This window comes from Pinus tabuliformis, chromosome J, assembly GCF_031772625.1.
Source record: "Pinus tabuliformis cultivar Carrire ecotype Pingquan chromosome J, CPIR1, whole genome shotgun sequence".
Classification (NCBI taxonomy): domain Eukaryota; kingdom Viridiplantae; phylum Streptophyta; class Pinopsida; order Pinales; family Pinaceae; genus Pinus; species Pinus tabuliformis.
In genome coordinates, this window is record NC_142295.1 from 1,357,026,672 (window position 1) to 1,357,042,067 (window position 15,396).

Here is a 15,396-nt window from a genome sequence, read left to right on the forward strand (position 1 = left end):
TTGTATTTCCTAGACTTCAAGTGTATTGTAACTCTAATTGTTCATCGGGGTGATAAAATAACCCCTCACAACTGCCACCCATTCTATTTTTTATTGTTTTTACATTATGAACAATATAATATTTTGTTTAAATTTTAATGTAAATAGTAATTGTAATAAATTATTTTAGGTTATAAAATTTATTTATATAATAATATTATATTTTATGTATTAAATTGTTATTGAATGATAGTTAAGATAATCACTCAACTACTTAGACACCTAGAGGTATGAAACACTAGACTCATGTTGATAATGTGAACATATATAGTTTGCAAGCTATCATTAAATTTTATTTTTTAATTAAAAAAATACAAGAAAAAAAACAAAACAAAAAACGTTGATATTTTAATAAAATTAACAATATTTAAATTTTAATAATATATTTTAATTTTTCCCTTCTATTTTGTATCAATTTTACACTATGAACAATTTAATATTTTGTTTTCGTCTTTTTTGTAAGTCAATCATTTTTATTAATTCTTAAAAAGAGTACATTGTGGAGAGATCTTCTGCTAGAGAACTGAGGCCTCACTCCTACTGAATTTGTTTGCTATCAAGTACAAACAAAAAAACTTTGATAATAACAGTACAAACTATAATACCACATATTAATGACCCAAAAGGCCCAAAACTGTGCAAAAAGAAAAATATAACCCACTCACCTCATTACACATTAGCATTATTAGGATCCTAAGCAACATTACCACCCTCACCAAGGTGGTGTAAAGCGTCGTGAACATGTGATTCCATGTGTGCCATGCATCCCTCGAAACTATCCATCCAGTCTTGGAGCCTCTTTTGGTTGCGACGAAGGGAGTCCCAATGGTCAAGGATATGCCATTGGTTAAGCTAAATACCATTGAGAAGTTGATGATTTTTTCTCGTCATTTTGATGATCAAGAAAAAATAGTTGACTAAAGGCTCACAATGGGAGCCATCACTAAAAACAAAATTCCTTGCTCATGAAACCCATGAGACAAACATTACAATAATAATTTTATTTTTCTTTTTTTCATCAATTACATAAATTCACAATTACACATGTCATTATGAAGACCAAGCCTAGTTACTCTTTTAAACACTCCCTCTTAACTAGGTAGGTATTCATAATGGTACTTGGTCATTCTCAATCTAAAGAATTTCTCATGAGAAGAGTCGAATTCGTAACCCATCTGTTTAGCATCATATCAACTAGCATTGTCACATAGCAAGACCTTGACTAACATCACTATCTCTCCACGAGATCTGAGCATAATGTTGGTGAGACCAATGATATATAGACACCCTCATCATTGTCTCTCTCGGAACATATCCCACCCGAGTTCTCAGGGGGTGTTCCACTAGGACTATTCTTATCTTGGATTCTCAATCCTCAAAGAATATCGGTCCTCTACAACTACTCTTATCTTGGATGCCCTAACCCATCCTCAAAGAGTATCGAATGTCAGATGTTTACTCAGTCCTCCATTCTGTCTTCCCAAGCGAATACAAGAAGGATGTGTCTATCTCTCCCTTAGAGAGGATATATCTATTCCAATACAGGATGTACTCATTCCTACGGAAGGAATGTACTTAAGCTCCCTCTTGGCTTAGGAATTTCCAAGTTTATTCCAAGTAAGAAACATGTTCCTAGGCTCCCTCTTAATTAGGGACCTACAGCAGCTCCACAGGTGGAGATGATGGGACAACCAGCTGCTTGAAGAACTCCTCTTCACAATGTCATGAACTAATTTTCGTTATCTAGGAGTCTTCATGTTTGGGACTTCTACATAGGGTACCGACCATCCATCACTTTCATCCATGAGTTAATCATGTCATCATCGGAAAGTGATCCATTAGCCCATATATGGCCTTCCTTCATGTCGTGTTTACTTAAGGATCTTTCATCCTACTACAAGTGCATCGGTGGTGGAAGACATCCATAGATCTTCCCTCGGTAGCCCTACATAAACCCATCCAAATATTTGTTCAAAAATAAATCAACATTACCTTTGTGATGGTCTTTCATCATGACATCTTGTAGTTTACATCAGCATCCTGCATACATATCAACACACCTCCCAACGATATATGTTGTCAAGGGTCTCTTTCTTTTTCACACTCCATCAGATTCTTCATATCTTCCATGGAGATGTTCTAGTCAAATCTTTTTGGTCTTTCGGATGTTGATTACCTTTACCATGGTTGCATATTCCACGATCTCTTCCTTCCTTTCTTTGACACACATTTCACTCCCAAGAGATTCCAATCAGAGTTCCTCAATTGTAGTCAACCACCTCATACTTCATATAAGGATATATCATGTTGATTTCATCTAGTGAATGTGTGACCCGTGCATTCCTGCATCCCTTTGAGGGAGGAGATTCTTTCTTTTGATCATGCTCTTAAGATAGAGTATTGCAACCATATGAAATGACTTCCACAATATCAAATGTAAGCATACCTACCTCATTTTTCCTTTAGTTCATCCAGACTTCCTACAGCGACTTCCTTGATTGAAAGAGCTTCAATCCCTTGATCTGCTTCATTTTTATGTCATTGTACCATCATCTCATGCATTCCACAAGTTTGGAATTCTTGATGAAACACTTGCTTCTCCTTATGATCGGCGAACCTTTCAAAGAAGATTCCATCAGAGAATGTTGAGAATCTAAAGTATCCCCATCAACAGATGTTTCCTTTTGACAGATATATGATGAACCTTGTACTAGATGACCTTGCCATTTATGTTTCCAATGAGATTCCCAAGAGCTATATCCTTGAATTCCATAGATTCTAACTATCTTTCATGCTTCTATATGTTGATGACCCAAGCTCTTGCTTTCAATGCTACTATGATGCCCTCGTCATTTTTCATTGTGAATCATGATGGCCATATCTTACAATAGAGGACTTAGGAACTTAAAAAGAACTTAGGTGAGGAAGACTATCTTAGTCATAGTAGAGATCTCTTACTTCCTCTATCGTGGATTTCTTCTTTTCAACTTCTTCCACTTCTTCGGTGATATGGGATTCTTCTCTTCCTCTTTTGTTATTGATCTTCTTGAACTTAAGACAATCTCTTTTGTAGTGTCCATATTCTTGACATCCATAGCATTGAATCTTAGACATGTCCCTTTTCTTTTTCCAAGAACTAGACATCCAAATTTCCCCTTTGTTCTTGTAATTGTAGCATTAGTTTGATTTTGCTCACCTACTCCCACATTATATTTGGCCTTTAGTCTAGATTCTTCAATCTTGCATAGTGACCATAGATCCTGGAATGGAGTAGCTTCTTTCTTCCCATAAATACTTGAAGTAAAGTTACCCCACTCCTTCGGTAGTGCATTTAATACAACTATAGTCATTTCTCTATCAGACATGACTTCTCCTAGATCTTGTAGTTGATCCCAGATTTCATATATCCTCATAAAGTATGACGCTATTCCATCTTCCCTTGACATCTTTAGCTTGTAGAGTTCTTACATAATACAACTCTACCAGTTTGTCATAGGTTTCCTTTGAAGTCTCAAGTTTGGATACATATGGGATGAGGGGATCCTTGCTAGATTCTATGAGAATCCTTTGAGCCCTAACTTCCCCTTTTATATACTTTGCAAGAGCTTGAGCATCCTCCTTTCTTCATTTAGTGATAGATCCTTTGACATGTTCCATAGCCACATTTTCAATGAGATTCAAATCTGTCATTTTCTTCCATGCAAGATAGTTTGAAGCTCCAACCAATTTGTTGTTTTCCTTACAAAAAAACATTTTAACATATTCAGATACTTACTTGATAGGATGCTCCTTCTCCTTGTTGCTTCCTTGATGTTGATGATGATATAGGGAGAAGAAAACTTCTCCTTGATGAAGATAGTTTTCTTCAAGAGTGATCCTTGATCCCATAGAGAGTGAGACCTCTTTGGATCATTTGATGAAGATCAATGATGACTTCTTGGTGATGTCTTCAATGGTAAGGACCTTGATTCATAGATTTCTTCAACTTGGCCTTCTTTTCTTGATGATGATCCTAAGAATTCTTTGTAGACTCCTTCGATCTAGGGTTATAATGTTTCCTTTGTAGATCCTGTCTTGAAGATGATCTTTGCTTTGATGCCTTCCTCAAGATTTGATCCTTGACCTTGACCGAATTGCAGACCACCGAAAAATACTTCTCTGAATTTATGTTCTGAACTGGAATTTGAGCTGCCCTATTTATAGTTGTTGCCCATGCTAATTAGCCGACTTGACAGGATGATGAGCCAACATGTCCATTTGAGAGATTATATTGTTCTTTTGAAGCCAACTTGAAGGAGGTGACTTTGTCTTGGTCTTAGAGGGCTTTCTTATACTTTTTATGACTCATACAAAAATGTAACGTGCCCAAGAAGGGTCCTTCATACATGACATAAACTCAATTTGACTTTTATGACTAGATGACAAATCCTAAAGACTCAAAATAGGAGCCATCACTAAAAATAAAACTCCTTGCTCATGAAACCCATGAGACAAGCATTACAATAATAATTTTGTTTTTCTTCTTTTCATCAATTACATAAGATCACAATTACACGTCATTATGAAGATCGAGCCTAGTTACTCTTTTCAACAATTTTTTCTTGTGAGCACATTCTCTAGCATAGTGGTCAAACCTGTTGCAATTGTAGCATCTTCCTTTGCCTCTTCCTTTGAATCCCTTCTTGGACCCTTGACCCTATCTCCTTGTACCAACATCATTCTTCCTCTTAGCATGTGCAGAGAAAGCAGTAGGTTCATTTCCATTGTTGGATCTCTCTCTCTCCACCATCATTGCCTCATCTTGATTGCATCTAGCCAATAACTCATCAAAACCAGGTATCTTGTCATTGTTGAGAATGGTGGTGACAAATATATCCCATGGTCTTGAAAGACCTCCAAGAGCAATGAGAGTGAGTTCCCTGTCAGCAATAACTTCTCTAATAGATAGAAGGTCATTCTTGATTTGAGTTATTCTCATGAAGTAGGATTGGATAGATTCCCCTTTATCCATCTTGATATCCTTCAACTTGTTCTTGAGAAAGAGAATTTGATTGCATTATTTACTTTGAACATCCCAACCAACTTATCATACATTTCCTTAGAAGTTCCGAAATCAGAAATATAGGCAACCAAATGCTTTTGAATGGAGTCAATTATAATTTTCTTAGCTTTGACCTCACCTTTTCTATACTTCGTTTTTGTAGCAGTAGATGCATTTGAAGCAGGGTCCACCACTTTTCCTTGCACATAGTCCAATACTTCATGCTCTTCCAAAGTCGGATCCAAAGTCATCTTCCATGCACGATAGCTAGCTTTGTCATTAAGCATGTCCTCAGTCTTGAAGTGAGATGTAGAGGCCATGGAGACTTGTCCAGTAATCTTTGTCTAGCAGATATCTTAGTGATTAATTTTCTCTCTTGCTTGCATTTGTCCTCATCTGGGCTCTGATACCATGTCAATTTTATATAACAACGGTATGCCCTATGCTTGCAACAATTACTTCAATGTCTTTTTAGCCCAGCGATAATTTCCACTTAATTTCCAATAGCAATCACATAAACCATTAATTCACAATGATAGTAATTGTAGATAGAACATAAAAAATAATGCAGAAGACAAGCCAAGACAAGAGAACACAAGAATTTGGCTCAAGCCAAGGAAAAATCCCAAGATGGGGAAAACCCTTAATCAATCCTTCTTATTATCAAATATCAAATGTTCAACAAAGAGAGAATATCCAATAGAGCACAATGATCCAATACCTCTGCCCTTAGTCAAATAAATGACCCAATCAAAATCTGCAATACTACTCTTAGTCAACGGCAATCAAACAACCCTAACTAGAAAGTCAACAGTGGTCAACGCAACAGAAAATGAGTCCTCCTTGAGCTCGATCAAGGTCAAAGAAATTTGGCCTTCCTTGGAGGTCAACCAGCAGCAAAGACAGTCAACAAAAGATTAGTCAAACTCGGTCAACAAAAATTCAACTCTGCAATCAAATAAATCAACACAACCCTGCGGTCAACGTAGGTCAATCTGCCTAGAATGCCTCATAATCTATTCTAATAAATGTGGCCTGCTAAAACAAAGATAATCCCTCTAAGAACACAGTGAAACGAAGTCAAAGGAGCCTTGGTCAACACTAGTCAAAGTCTCCCAAAATATAAAGTCAACGAAAGTCAGATTAGTGCTCCACAAACTCGCATGTGTGAGATGAATAGGTTTCCTTGTTATGTGTATGAACCAATCAATGTAGGAGAGAGAAGGAATAATGTGATGTGAATGTGCCAAATGAGGTTGGAGGTCTCTTCTATTTATATGTGATGGAGGGGTTCAATTTTTCTAATTAACCCCGAGCCGACCTTGACCAATTGCACGTGTTGGCTGGCCTTCAAAATCATATTTCTCCTTGTCCAAATTAAGTGAGCCTTAAAGTCAATTTTGGACCTCTCATAAAGAGGAATTCAATCCAATAATCATCTTCTTCAAATGAGTTGCCCAAAAGGGGGATTTGGCCTTAGTTGCACATTTTAACGGGGGCGAGACTAATATCTAAGGATGGGAAGTCTCTCAACCAATCAGGGTAAATTGTGAAGTCAAAAACCCATTAGAGAGGATTCCTTAGTAGGATTTCCCTTAGCCCAAGGATTGACTATGGCATAAAATAAACCAAGTGTTTACTAAGGGAACCCTCTAAAGGATTTGCCTAACAAAGAGGCTCAATAATTATTTCACACCAACAAAGTACGAGATGAGATCTAACAACTTGATCTCTCCTTCCACCTGACTTGTTGCCCCTCGATGGATTAATCACACTAAGCCTTGTGGTAATATTGAATCACTTACGAGTTTAAACCATTTAAAATATTGTAGACTAAGTCGAAGCATACATCACATAATAAGGACCAAAAAATGTTTTCATTAAGCACCATGGAGAGGAATACTCTCACTATCCAACCATGAATTTTCGATGAAGTCGTCCTTCCATTATATAGAGGAGGTAAGAAACTTCCTTTACATTAAAATCAATCTAGATCCATCTTAACTCTGGATCTACCAAGCGTTGAGAGAGATTAAATCTCTTGAGATGCAAACCTCTTTTAGAGTGAAAAGAGATGTGATCCCTCTCGGTGCTTGATAGATCCAGAGTTAAGATGGATCTAAGTTGTTTTAATTTCTCCCTTTAAATAGGTTATTTTCCACATGAATACCATGGGTTCTCATACCCTCGGTCAATACCATGAACTTATTTTTATTTCAATGTTATTTTTTTATTAATTTTATTTTATTTTGATAGAGTAAAAATGTTTTCACATAGGGTTATTTTTATTTTTATTTTTATTTCATTTTCACAAAGTTAAAAATGAATAATTTTATTAAAAAAATAACATATATATATATATTAAAGAATATTATATTGTTTTTTAAAATAAAATTATTACATTTTAAAATTTTATATTCAAAATTTATAGTGCAATGACTGCCGAGGGGAAATTGACTATTTTACTTTAATATTATTTTTATTTATTATTATTATTATTATTTATGTAATTTGACTGAGTCAAAATGTTAAACAAGACAAGACAAGATATTACATCTCTATCATACTTTGTTAGAGAGCACCTCTATGCGCAATAACATTATTTGGCAAATATCCTTATAGATTTAGCAAGGAAAATTTAGATCTAGTCCACTTTCTAAATCTAAAATTCATAAAATAAAGTGGTTAAAGCCACAAGTGCATAATACATTTGCACAAAAAGGTGGATCGATCCATCAAACCAAGGAAGAAAATGTTCATAAGTTATTATTTCTTGAAATTAATGGCCAACGTTCCGTTGGTTCACGCTTGAAATAGTTGTTAAACCTTGAAGGATGTGTCCACGTCCCACGAAATAGTCCAACTTACCCACATTTGACTTGATCTAAGCGAATAGTAGCCCAACAACTAGCTTAGGTGGATCCAACAACTAGTTTAACCCTTCTTTGACTCCCACGTTTGAGTTGGTGCGTGAAGTGACCAATCCCAAAACATGCCTTGTGCAAAAAACACCCTACCAGATTTGTCCAATGTTAACTCAAATTAATTATATTTGCTTGCATTTTGTTCCATAGTATAGTATAGTAGCTGAGTGTGGATAGAGAGAACATAACATAGGGGCTTTGTGTTATGTATTATCCCATAGGCCATAGTTCTCAAGTAACTCAATATAGAGTGCCTTCTCCTTTGTACTTTGATTATTTCCATTCCAGACAAAAGAGAGCAAAGCAGTCTTACCTTCCAGTTGGGTTTTCTCTTGTAAAGGTTTCCCAAAGCATATCTTTGTGTTCATTGTGTTTGGTGATTGTATTTTGTTGTTCTCTATTTTCCACATTTTATCTATTTCATGCATAAACAACAAAACAATAATTAACAAATTTGGAATCTAAAGGAATATAACATTCATATCAGATCTATTGTGAAAAACAGTCAAATGGTATATCCACAGCAATTTATAGATCATTTTCTAAGCCTAAAGGGTGGAGTCAGTGACTAAGACAATTAGTGATCTGTTTGATAGTGTCCTTAGCCTTCCCCTTGAGTAAGGTTAAACTTTTCCTTAGGATGTGTCTAGGAGATAATAGGTGGCTTGTATGTGGCTTGTATGATAGTTGATCCTTGGCTCTCTCGACTTTTCCTCTTAGGTGAGGGTTTGAGTCACGACACCTTCCATTAAGTTATGATAGCTCTTTCCAGAGACAAAATTCCTAAATTGCACATTGTGTTCAATAACATTTGGTGGGGTTGTATGATGGGTCAATCCCATTATCTTGGTTGATTAAATCATTCATAATGAATTAATGCTCTGATAATAGGCTTCCGAAATCCACCTTCCCAAATGTTAGGGGATTTAGCACATAGGAGAGGGATTATTTATCATGGCTAGGTTTGACATATGATCTGCCACCCCATTATATCCATTTTCGGTCTGGCAGAATTGGACCCCTAAAAGGCTTTTCGCTGCCTCTACTAGCCAGTCTAGGTGGCCTTCTAAATTCCACAATGGATCATTGTTCTTATTATTTAGGAAAACTAGAATTAATTTTGGATCTCCTTCAAATATGACCCTTCTGTGATCAAGTATCGAGCAAACCTCCATTTATGCTTGATTCTCAGAGGCAATTCCAAGGAAAACTGCTATGTCCCTCATGATCTGTTAAACCCTTCTGTTCCATTTTTTCCCAGGGTTAACTCTTGCAATTTGGTCACCCTAGTTTGGGTGGACTCCATGTCTGACAGGAGTTTGTTTCCCTCCCTAAAGGCTGTCCTTAGTAGAAAGATAGGGAGAGGATGGATTCCAGGCCCTTCATATTTGGGGTTCATACGGTAGAAAGTTTATAGAGTCTTCCCCCATTGCTTTGCTTTCAAAGTTTCCCTGATTGATTGTTCTGTCTCTCCAGATTTGATCTCTTTAAAGGTCACTTTCAACACATAGAAACTATTAATTAAAGACATGATTGACTAGGCCGAATAAATAGTTCTCTTACCTAGACATTTGTCATTGTGACACTAGTACCAGTGAATTGGTGAAAAGGGCTCAGCATAATTAACAATTATCCCTGGCCAAGTCATGTTAGACTTGACCAATGAAGGAAGCAGATTTGCAAACAGGTCTCAATCAATAAACAAGGTAAAGGGAACAAGAAAATGAGGTGCTCTCTTTCATTAAATTCTTGCAATAAATTGTGAAAACATTTTCTTGAAATTGGAGCCAAAGAAGACGTGCTACCTCTTCAACCTTACGTATGGAAGGGGAATCTATGTAACTGCCCTTTGGCACTGTGATGAATCATTCTTGATGTACATTTATGTTTAGTAATGAAATATAAGATGCACTTTGCAACAAAGGAATCTGGAAATAAACCAACAATTATGCTCTAAAAACAGAATAATATGGCCATTCTGACCAGTGACATAATAAGCTCTTCAACGTCGACAATGAAAATCTAGATGTATGAAAAAGGATATAGTAATTCCATTCAGTTTGTACTTTTCTTAAATCTGATTACATCGGAATGTTTGCAGAAATTCTGACCAGCACTCGCAAGAAGGCACATGCTTACAGAACAAAGGAATATAAGAGGAAATCTAAACGAGCTTTTGTTTGAAGCTATACCATACAGGAACACATAACATTCCAACTAATTGCCATGTGTGATGGTAAAGGTGCACTGAATCGTAGGGTGTCTGAATTAGAATACTGCTTATCAGCTTTGTTCAACTGTCTAAGTACCTTGGCAACATTGGGAATGATCAACTCCCTGCAATGTAGATGCAGCAAAGGTACCTTTGCTAGAACAGTACCTTTCTCCACATTAAGGACACGCTGTCGCTTCAATCTATATTGCTCCCCTGTCTCTGGATCCATATCTATTTGAGGCATCTGTTTCCATCGTTTGTGAACATACCACCCATACTTGTAATCCCCCACAATGGGAGTCCCCAGGGCTTCAGCACAATGCACGCGGAGCTATAATAAACAAAACTAATTATGTTAGCATACATTGATAGTAGTAATTATATTAGACGAGGGAAATTAAGGGAAATGCCTAGGAAAGCTTCACAGGATTTCCTTCCCCAGAATATCCAGATGGAAGGCAGCTCAACTACCAGCCACAATAGTGGCTGGTAACCCCAGGGACTTGACCAGAATTAAACTGTACCTATGGCCTACCTGTGGACAACATGCTTTCGGTGGATGTTACAATCAAATGAGATCACCCTTGGGACTGACTATAACTTCATCTATATATGGCAATTTATATGTTCCTTTCCATGCTATTAGACTGGTATGTTTCCAGAAAATGTCAAAGACATCGGGAAACCAGAGTTGAGGAGTAACCACAATGTGAGAAAATTTAGACAAAACTAGATTTAAATAACTCAAGTCAAAAAAATAAACAAATAGGAAACCTTCACTCCGATTTGTATGGTCTTCCCTTACTTTCCAGGCAAAGCAAGAGTTAATTTTGCTTTACCTCCTAAATAACTCTTATCCCTGTGCCTCCTCTGGCACATAGCATTATGGAAAGCACCAAAACCAAATATTGAAGAAAATAAAGAGAAAGGATGCACTTCGAAAAACCATCACCTGATGCTTTCTCCCGGTAAGTGGACAGAGCTCCATCCATGTGCAGCCTGTTCAAGTAACTATTGCACGTAAGCCATATAGTAGCAAATATGAAGAAAAGCATGCAAGTTTCGTTGAGAATTGTCTGGTCTGATACATCTCTCAATGACATTGCATACACTATCTAATAGGTAATGAACATGTAGAGAAAATGGTTCCAGACGAAAACTAAAAGCTTCAACTGCATCATAAAAAATACTTTTTAAAACACCGAAACAAATCAAACCTAGAAGCAGGCAAATGCATAATATCAAAATATTCTTTTCAATTCTGTCTTAAACTACCTCTCAGCTTCCTCCCCTTGAAGGGAAGTTTTTGATATAGCTTGTTCACATGCACATTGTTCTCACCAAAAACATTAACTCACCATGAACGGAAGGTCCCAATACTCTATACTCCGTTATTGCCTCTTGTGCACAGTCCATTTTAGCATTATTAGCAATAATGATTCTTTCAGTCTTTACACCATCAAAAACTACCTACAAAACATAAGCCAAATCGATAAGATAATGCTTATTAAATCACATCAACAAAGAATATAATGATATCCTGTTAATTTAAGATTTACTGAAGAATGTTAGATATTAATTTGCATCCCTATTTTCTAAATAGACCATTTTTAAAACTACATTTCCATGAAGGCAAGAATAGTCCAGTAGCACAATTGGAGCATTCTATTTTTGTAAAGAATGTTAACAATTCAAGTAATAATTACTTACACATCCATTTCTCCTCCAACAATATCAGGAGTTTTGAATACCTTGCTACTAGAGCCTTTAGGGTTTTTTATGATCTTCATATCAATAATGAGAAACCTCATCTTTTTGAGGTTTTCAGGAACAATGGTTACAGTAATCATCAACGCCTGAAAGCCTTCCAAAAAGTGGCAAAAGGACCTAGAGCTAAGACTAATCCTGACAATCCTATTGCCACTGTTCATCTTCCTTTTATTCTAGGAACAATGGACAAGTTGGCTCATATTCTTAAGAAGAGCAATATCTTTGTAACCTTTAAGCCACTTAACACTATAAGGCCTGTCAAAGACCAAATTAACCCCTCTAACACTAAGGGGGTTTACATGATCCCTTGTTCTTGCGGGAAACCTTATATAGGTGAGAGAGGTCAGTCTATCAAGCGTAGAATTCAAGAGCACGTTGCAGACATTAGGCATAATTGCTCTTGCTCTTCGGCTCTTGTTGAGTATTCTGTAAAAGCGAAGCATCACATTTGCATTGAGGATTATTTTGTCCTTGCTAATATCTCTCATTACCATCACAGAAAGTTCAGAGAAGCTATCAAGATAGAGAAACGGGCAGCCAACAATCTAAACAGGGATGACGGCTGAAGAGTTAGTAGAGATTGGATCCTTACTCTTTCCTCGAAATTGTCTTCTTCTTAATTTCCTTCTTTTTTTCCTTAAATTTTCTCCCTTTGCCTCCTTGTGTTTTTAGTTTTTTCTCTTTAGTTCTTCTTTCCCCCTTTCTATTTATTTTATCTATTCTATGATTAACTCTTCTTCAGGTATATTTTAATGTTTCTTATGATTATTAATATTTAGGTATATTTTAATGTTTGTTATGATTATTGATTAACTCTTCTTCAGGTATATTTTAATGTTTCTTATGATTATTAATATTTAGGTATATTTAAATGTTTGTTATGATTATTAATATTTAGGGCTATTTTAATCACTTTTATGATTATTATTTTTCTTATTTATTAATTTTAAAAAATTATATTTCTATTTATTCCCTTATTTTATTAATTTAGTCTATCCTTGGTAATTTTTCTATTAGTTTTGTTATATATTATTATCCTTATTTTTATTTCATTTCACATAATTTTATTTATTTCTTTATTTCATTTTAATTTATTATTATTTATTTTGTGAGTTATTAAGTTGACCTTATAGTCTTTCTTATTAGATATTTAGTCCTCGTTTTATTTGATCCCTATTTTCTTTATTTTATTACTTTATATTAATTATTATATATAATAAATATTTTCATATATATTAGTTTTATAAATATTTATATTTTTATAATATTTGTTTATTTTATAGTATTAATCTTTCATTATAATTTATTTAATCCTAATTTTTACTCTTAATTATTCCTAATAACTTATATTCACTTTCCTATTTATTAACTTTCTATTAATTATTATAAATGGGCGAACAAATATATATATATATTTGCGGCCTCGGTCAAATGTATACATACTTCTGTAGAGGTGTGAACCTGTTTATGGGTATAACATTTGAGAAAGTCTTTGTGGCGGCCTCGGATTTGAATTGATGCTTTTTCATATATTCTAAACTCGCCAATATTTTAAAACTCCGACTTCGACTCCGACTCAGCCGAGGGTCGACTCCGACTCTGTTTCCGACTCCGACCCTGACTCGGTATCAACTCGGCCAGCTCGATTTCAATGACTCGATCGTTGTAAAAAATACATTAAATATTTATTTTTTATATAAAAAAACATAATTTTAAAGATTTTCATTCATGTTTCCAAACACACAGCATTAGAATATAGATAGAAGACAACGTATGATCAAAGTAGGCTCATGAATATATCCATTATATCAAAATGGCAGCTAGAACACTGTCCAATACATACATGATGATGATATAGAGATCAAAACAAAAACACATAACCAAGGAGGCTAGAAATGACCTCTACAACAAAAGCAAACTGTGACCAGTACTACTGGCTACTGCTAGAGGAGCCAAAATCATCTGGCTCAACCTCTGGATCAGAGTCAGACAGGCCAACCCATGGCTCCTCATCATCATCTCCAACTGCAATTGTAGAAGTGGTAGCACTAGTAGGCTGTGTAGCAGCTGCAAGATGAGATAGACGAGATATGCGCTTTTGTCGTGGCTAAGCAGAGGAAGCACCTGCAATTGGAGGACTTGGGGCTGGCCCTGAGGCTAGTACAAGTGGATCAGGATCTGCATTCAACTGAACATTATGTTCGAGTGATGCCTCCACCTGTAAATCCAAATCAAGATCCTCATCAGAATCAAACTCTGTTGGATGACTCTCCACTACCCAATCTGATGTTGGATCAATGTCTTCCAACACAATGGGATCTGAATCAGGTATTTTGTTCAGCAATTGGTTGCGTCTGAGCAGGAGGTTGTATTGGACATAGACTAGATCATTTAACCGTTTTTTATCCAGACGGTTTCTCTTCTTCGTGTGAATCCTCTAAAAGACAGACCGATTGTTCTCACACCTAGTAGCACTGCAAGTTTGAATCAAAATACGAATTGCAAACTTCTACGATTCAGAACAATGGTTACCAAAAGCCTCCCACCATTGTGCTGCAAAAAACATAGGAGTGTAATGAGTTAGCTCAACAAAATTACAAATTATATCCAACTTTCAAAATATAAACGATTTAACAAAATAAGTATTAAGAATTTGAAAATTGAATTTTTTGTTTACCTAACTCATCTGCTTCCCTTGCAATCTTTGCTAGGTTCTTCCCAAAGGTACCTGTGGCTTTGTTGAAGGTTGTGACCTGTCGGTGTATCTCCAGCTAATCACACTCCAATGGGATCATGCGATCAATGCAGTCAATCAATCCATCTCTAACCTCCCCCTTCAAAGCTCCTGTCGCCAGAGCTTTATAATGATACCGTGGGTTCAAAAAATACCCAGCTGCATGTATAGGGTGATGGAGTTGATTGTTCCATCTTTCATCAATGATTGCCCAAATGGGCCCATACTTAGCCACTTTATCCTTGTATGCCCTCTTTATTTGCTCCTTTGCTTGATCCATAGCCTCATAAATGAAGCCCATAGCCAATCTTTCCCCATCCACCAACTGCAACACCTTAACCAGTGGCTCAGCAACCTTCACAATCTTTGCTGCCTTTCTCCAAAATATTTCTTCATTAACTTTCTTTTTCAATTCTCTGCCATCTTGTTTGTGAGACCACTGGCTTTGATTCCATTCTTCACTGGAAAATATCTTTTGCAAGTTTCTATGTTGTGAAAGCATAGATTGCAATGTCAAAAAATGAGTAGCAAATCTAGTGATGGCAGGCCTAATAATATCCCTGCCCCCTGTGTGTCTCCTCATAAGGCTCAAAATCCATGAATGATTGTAGATAAATTTTGTTATGCTTTTGGCATGATCTACAGTGTTTTTGACCCAATCTAATTTGCCAAT

The 15,396-nt window shown here is 36.0% G+C and overlaps 1 protein-coding gene across 2 annotated transcripts in view; it reads right to left on the reverse strand.

Annotated features, from left to right (window-relative positions):
- Positions 1-9,848: 9,848 nt before the first annotated feature.
- Positions 9,849-15,396, reverse strand: part of LOC149232425 (RNA pseudouridine synthase 3, mitochondrial-like) — a 253,207-nt gene continuing 247,659 nt past the window's right edge. Inside the window, exons 8-10 of one of the 2 annotated variants that reach the window (XM_089379403.1) lie at positions 11,578-11,689; positions 11,172-11,218; positions 9,849-10,550 (exon numbers count right to left, since the gene is read on the reverse strand). In XM_089379403.1, the coding sequence (XP_089235529.1) occupies positions 10,191-10,550; positions 11,172-11,218; positions 11,578-11,689 (519 nt within the window). In that variant the 3' untranslated portion in view covers positions 9,849-10,190. The remainder of the gene's footprint in view (positions 10,551-11,171; positions 11,219-11,577; positions 11,690-15,396) is intronic. The other variant, XM_089379402.1, reaches the window with a different exon arrangement.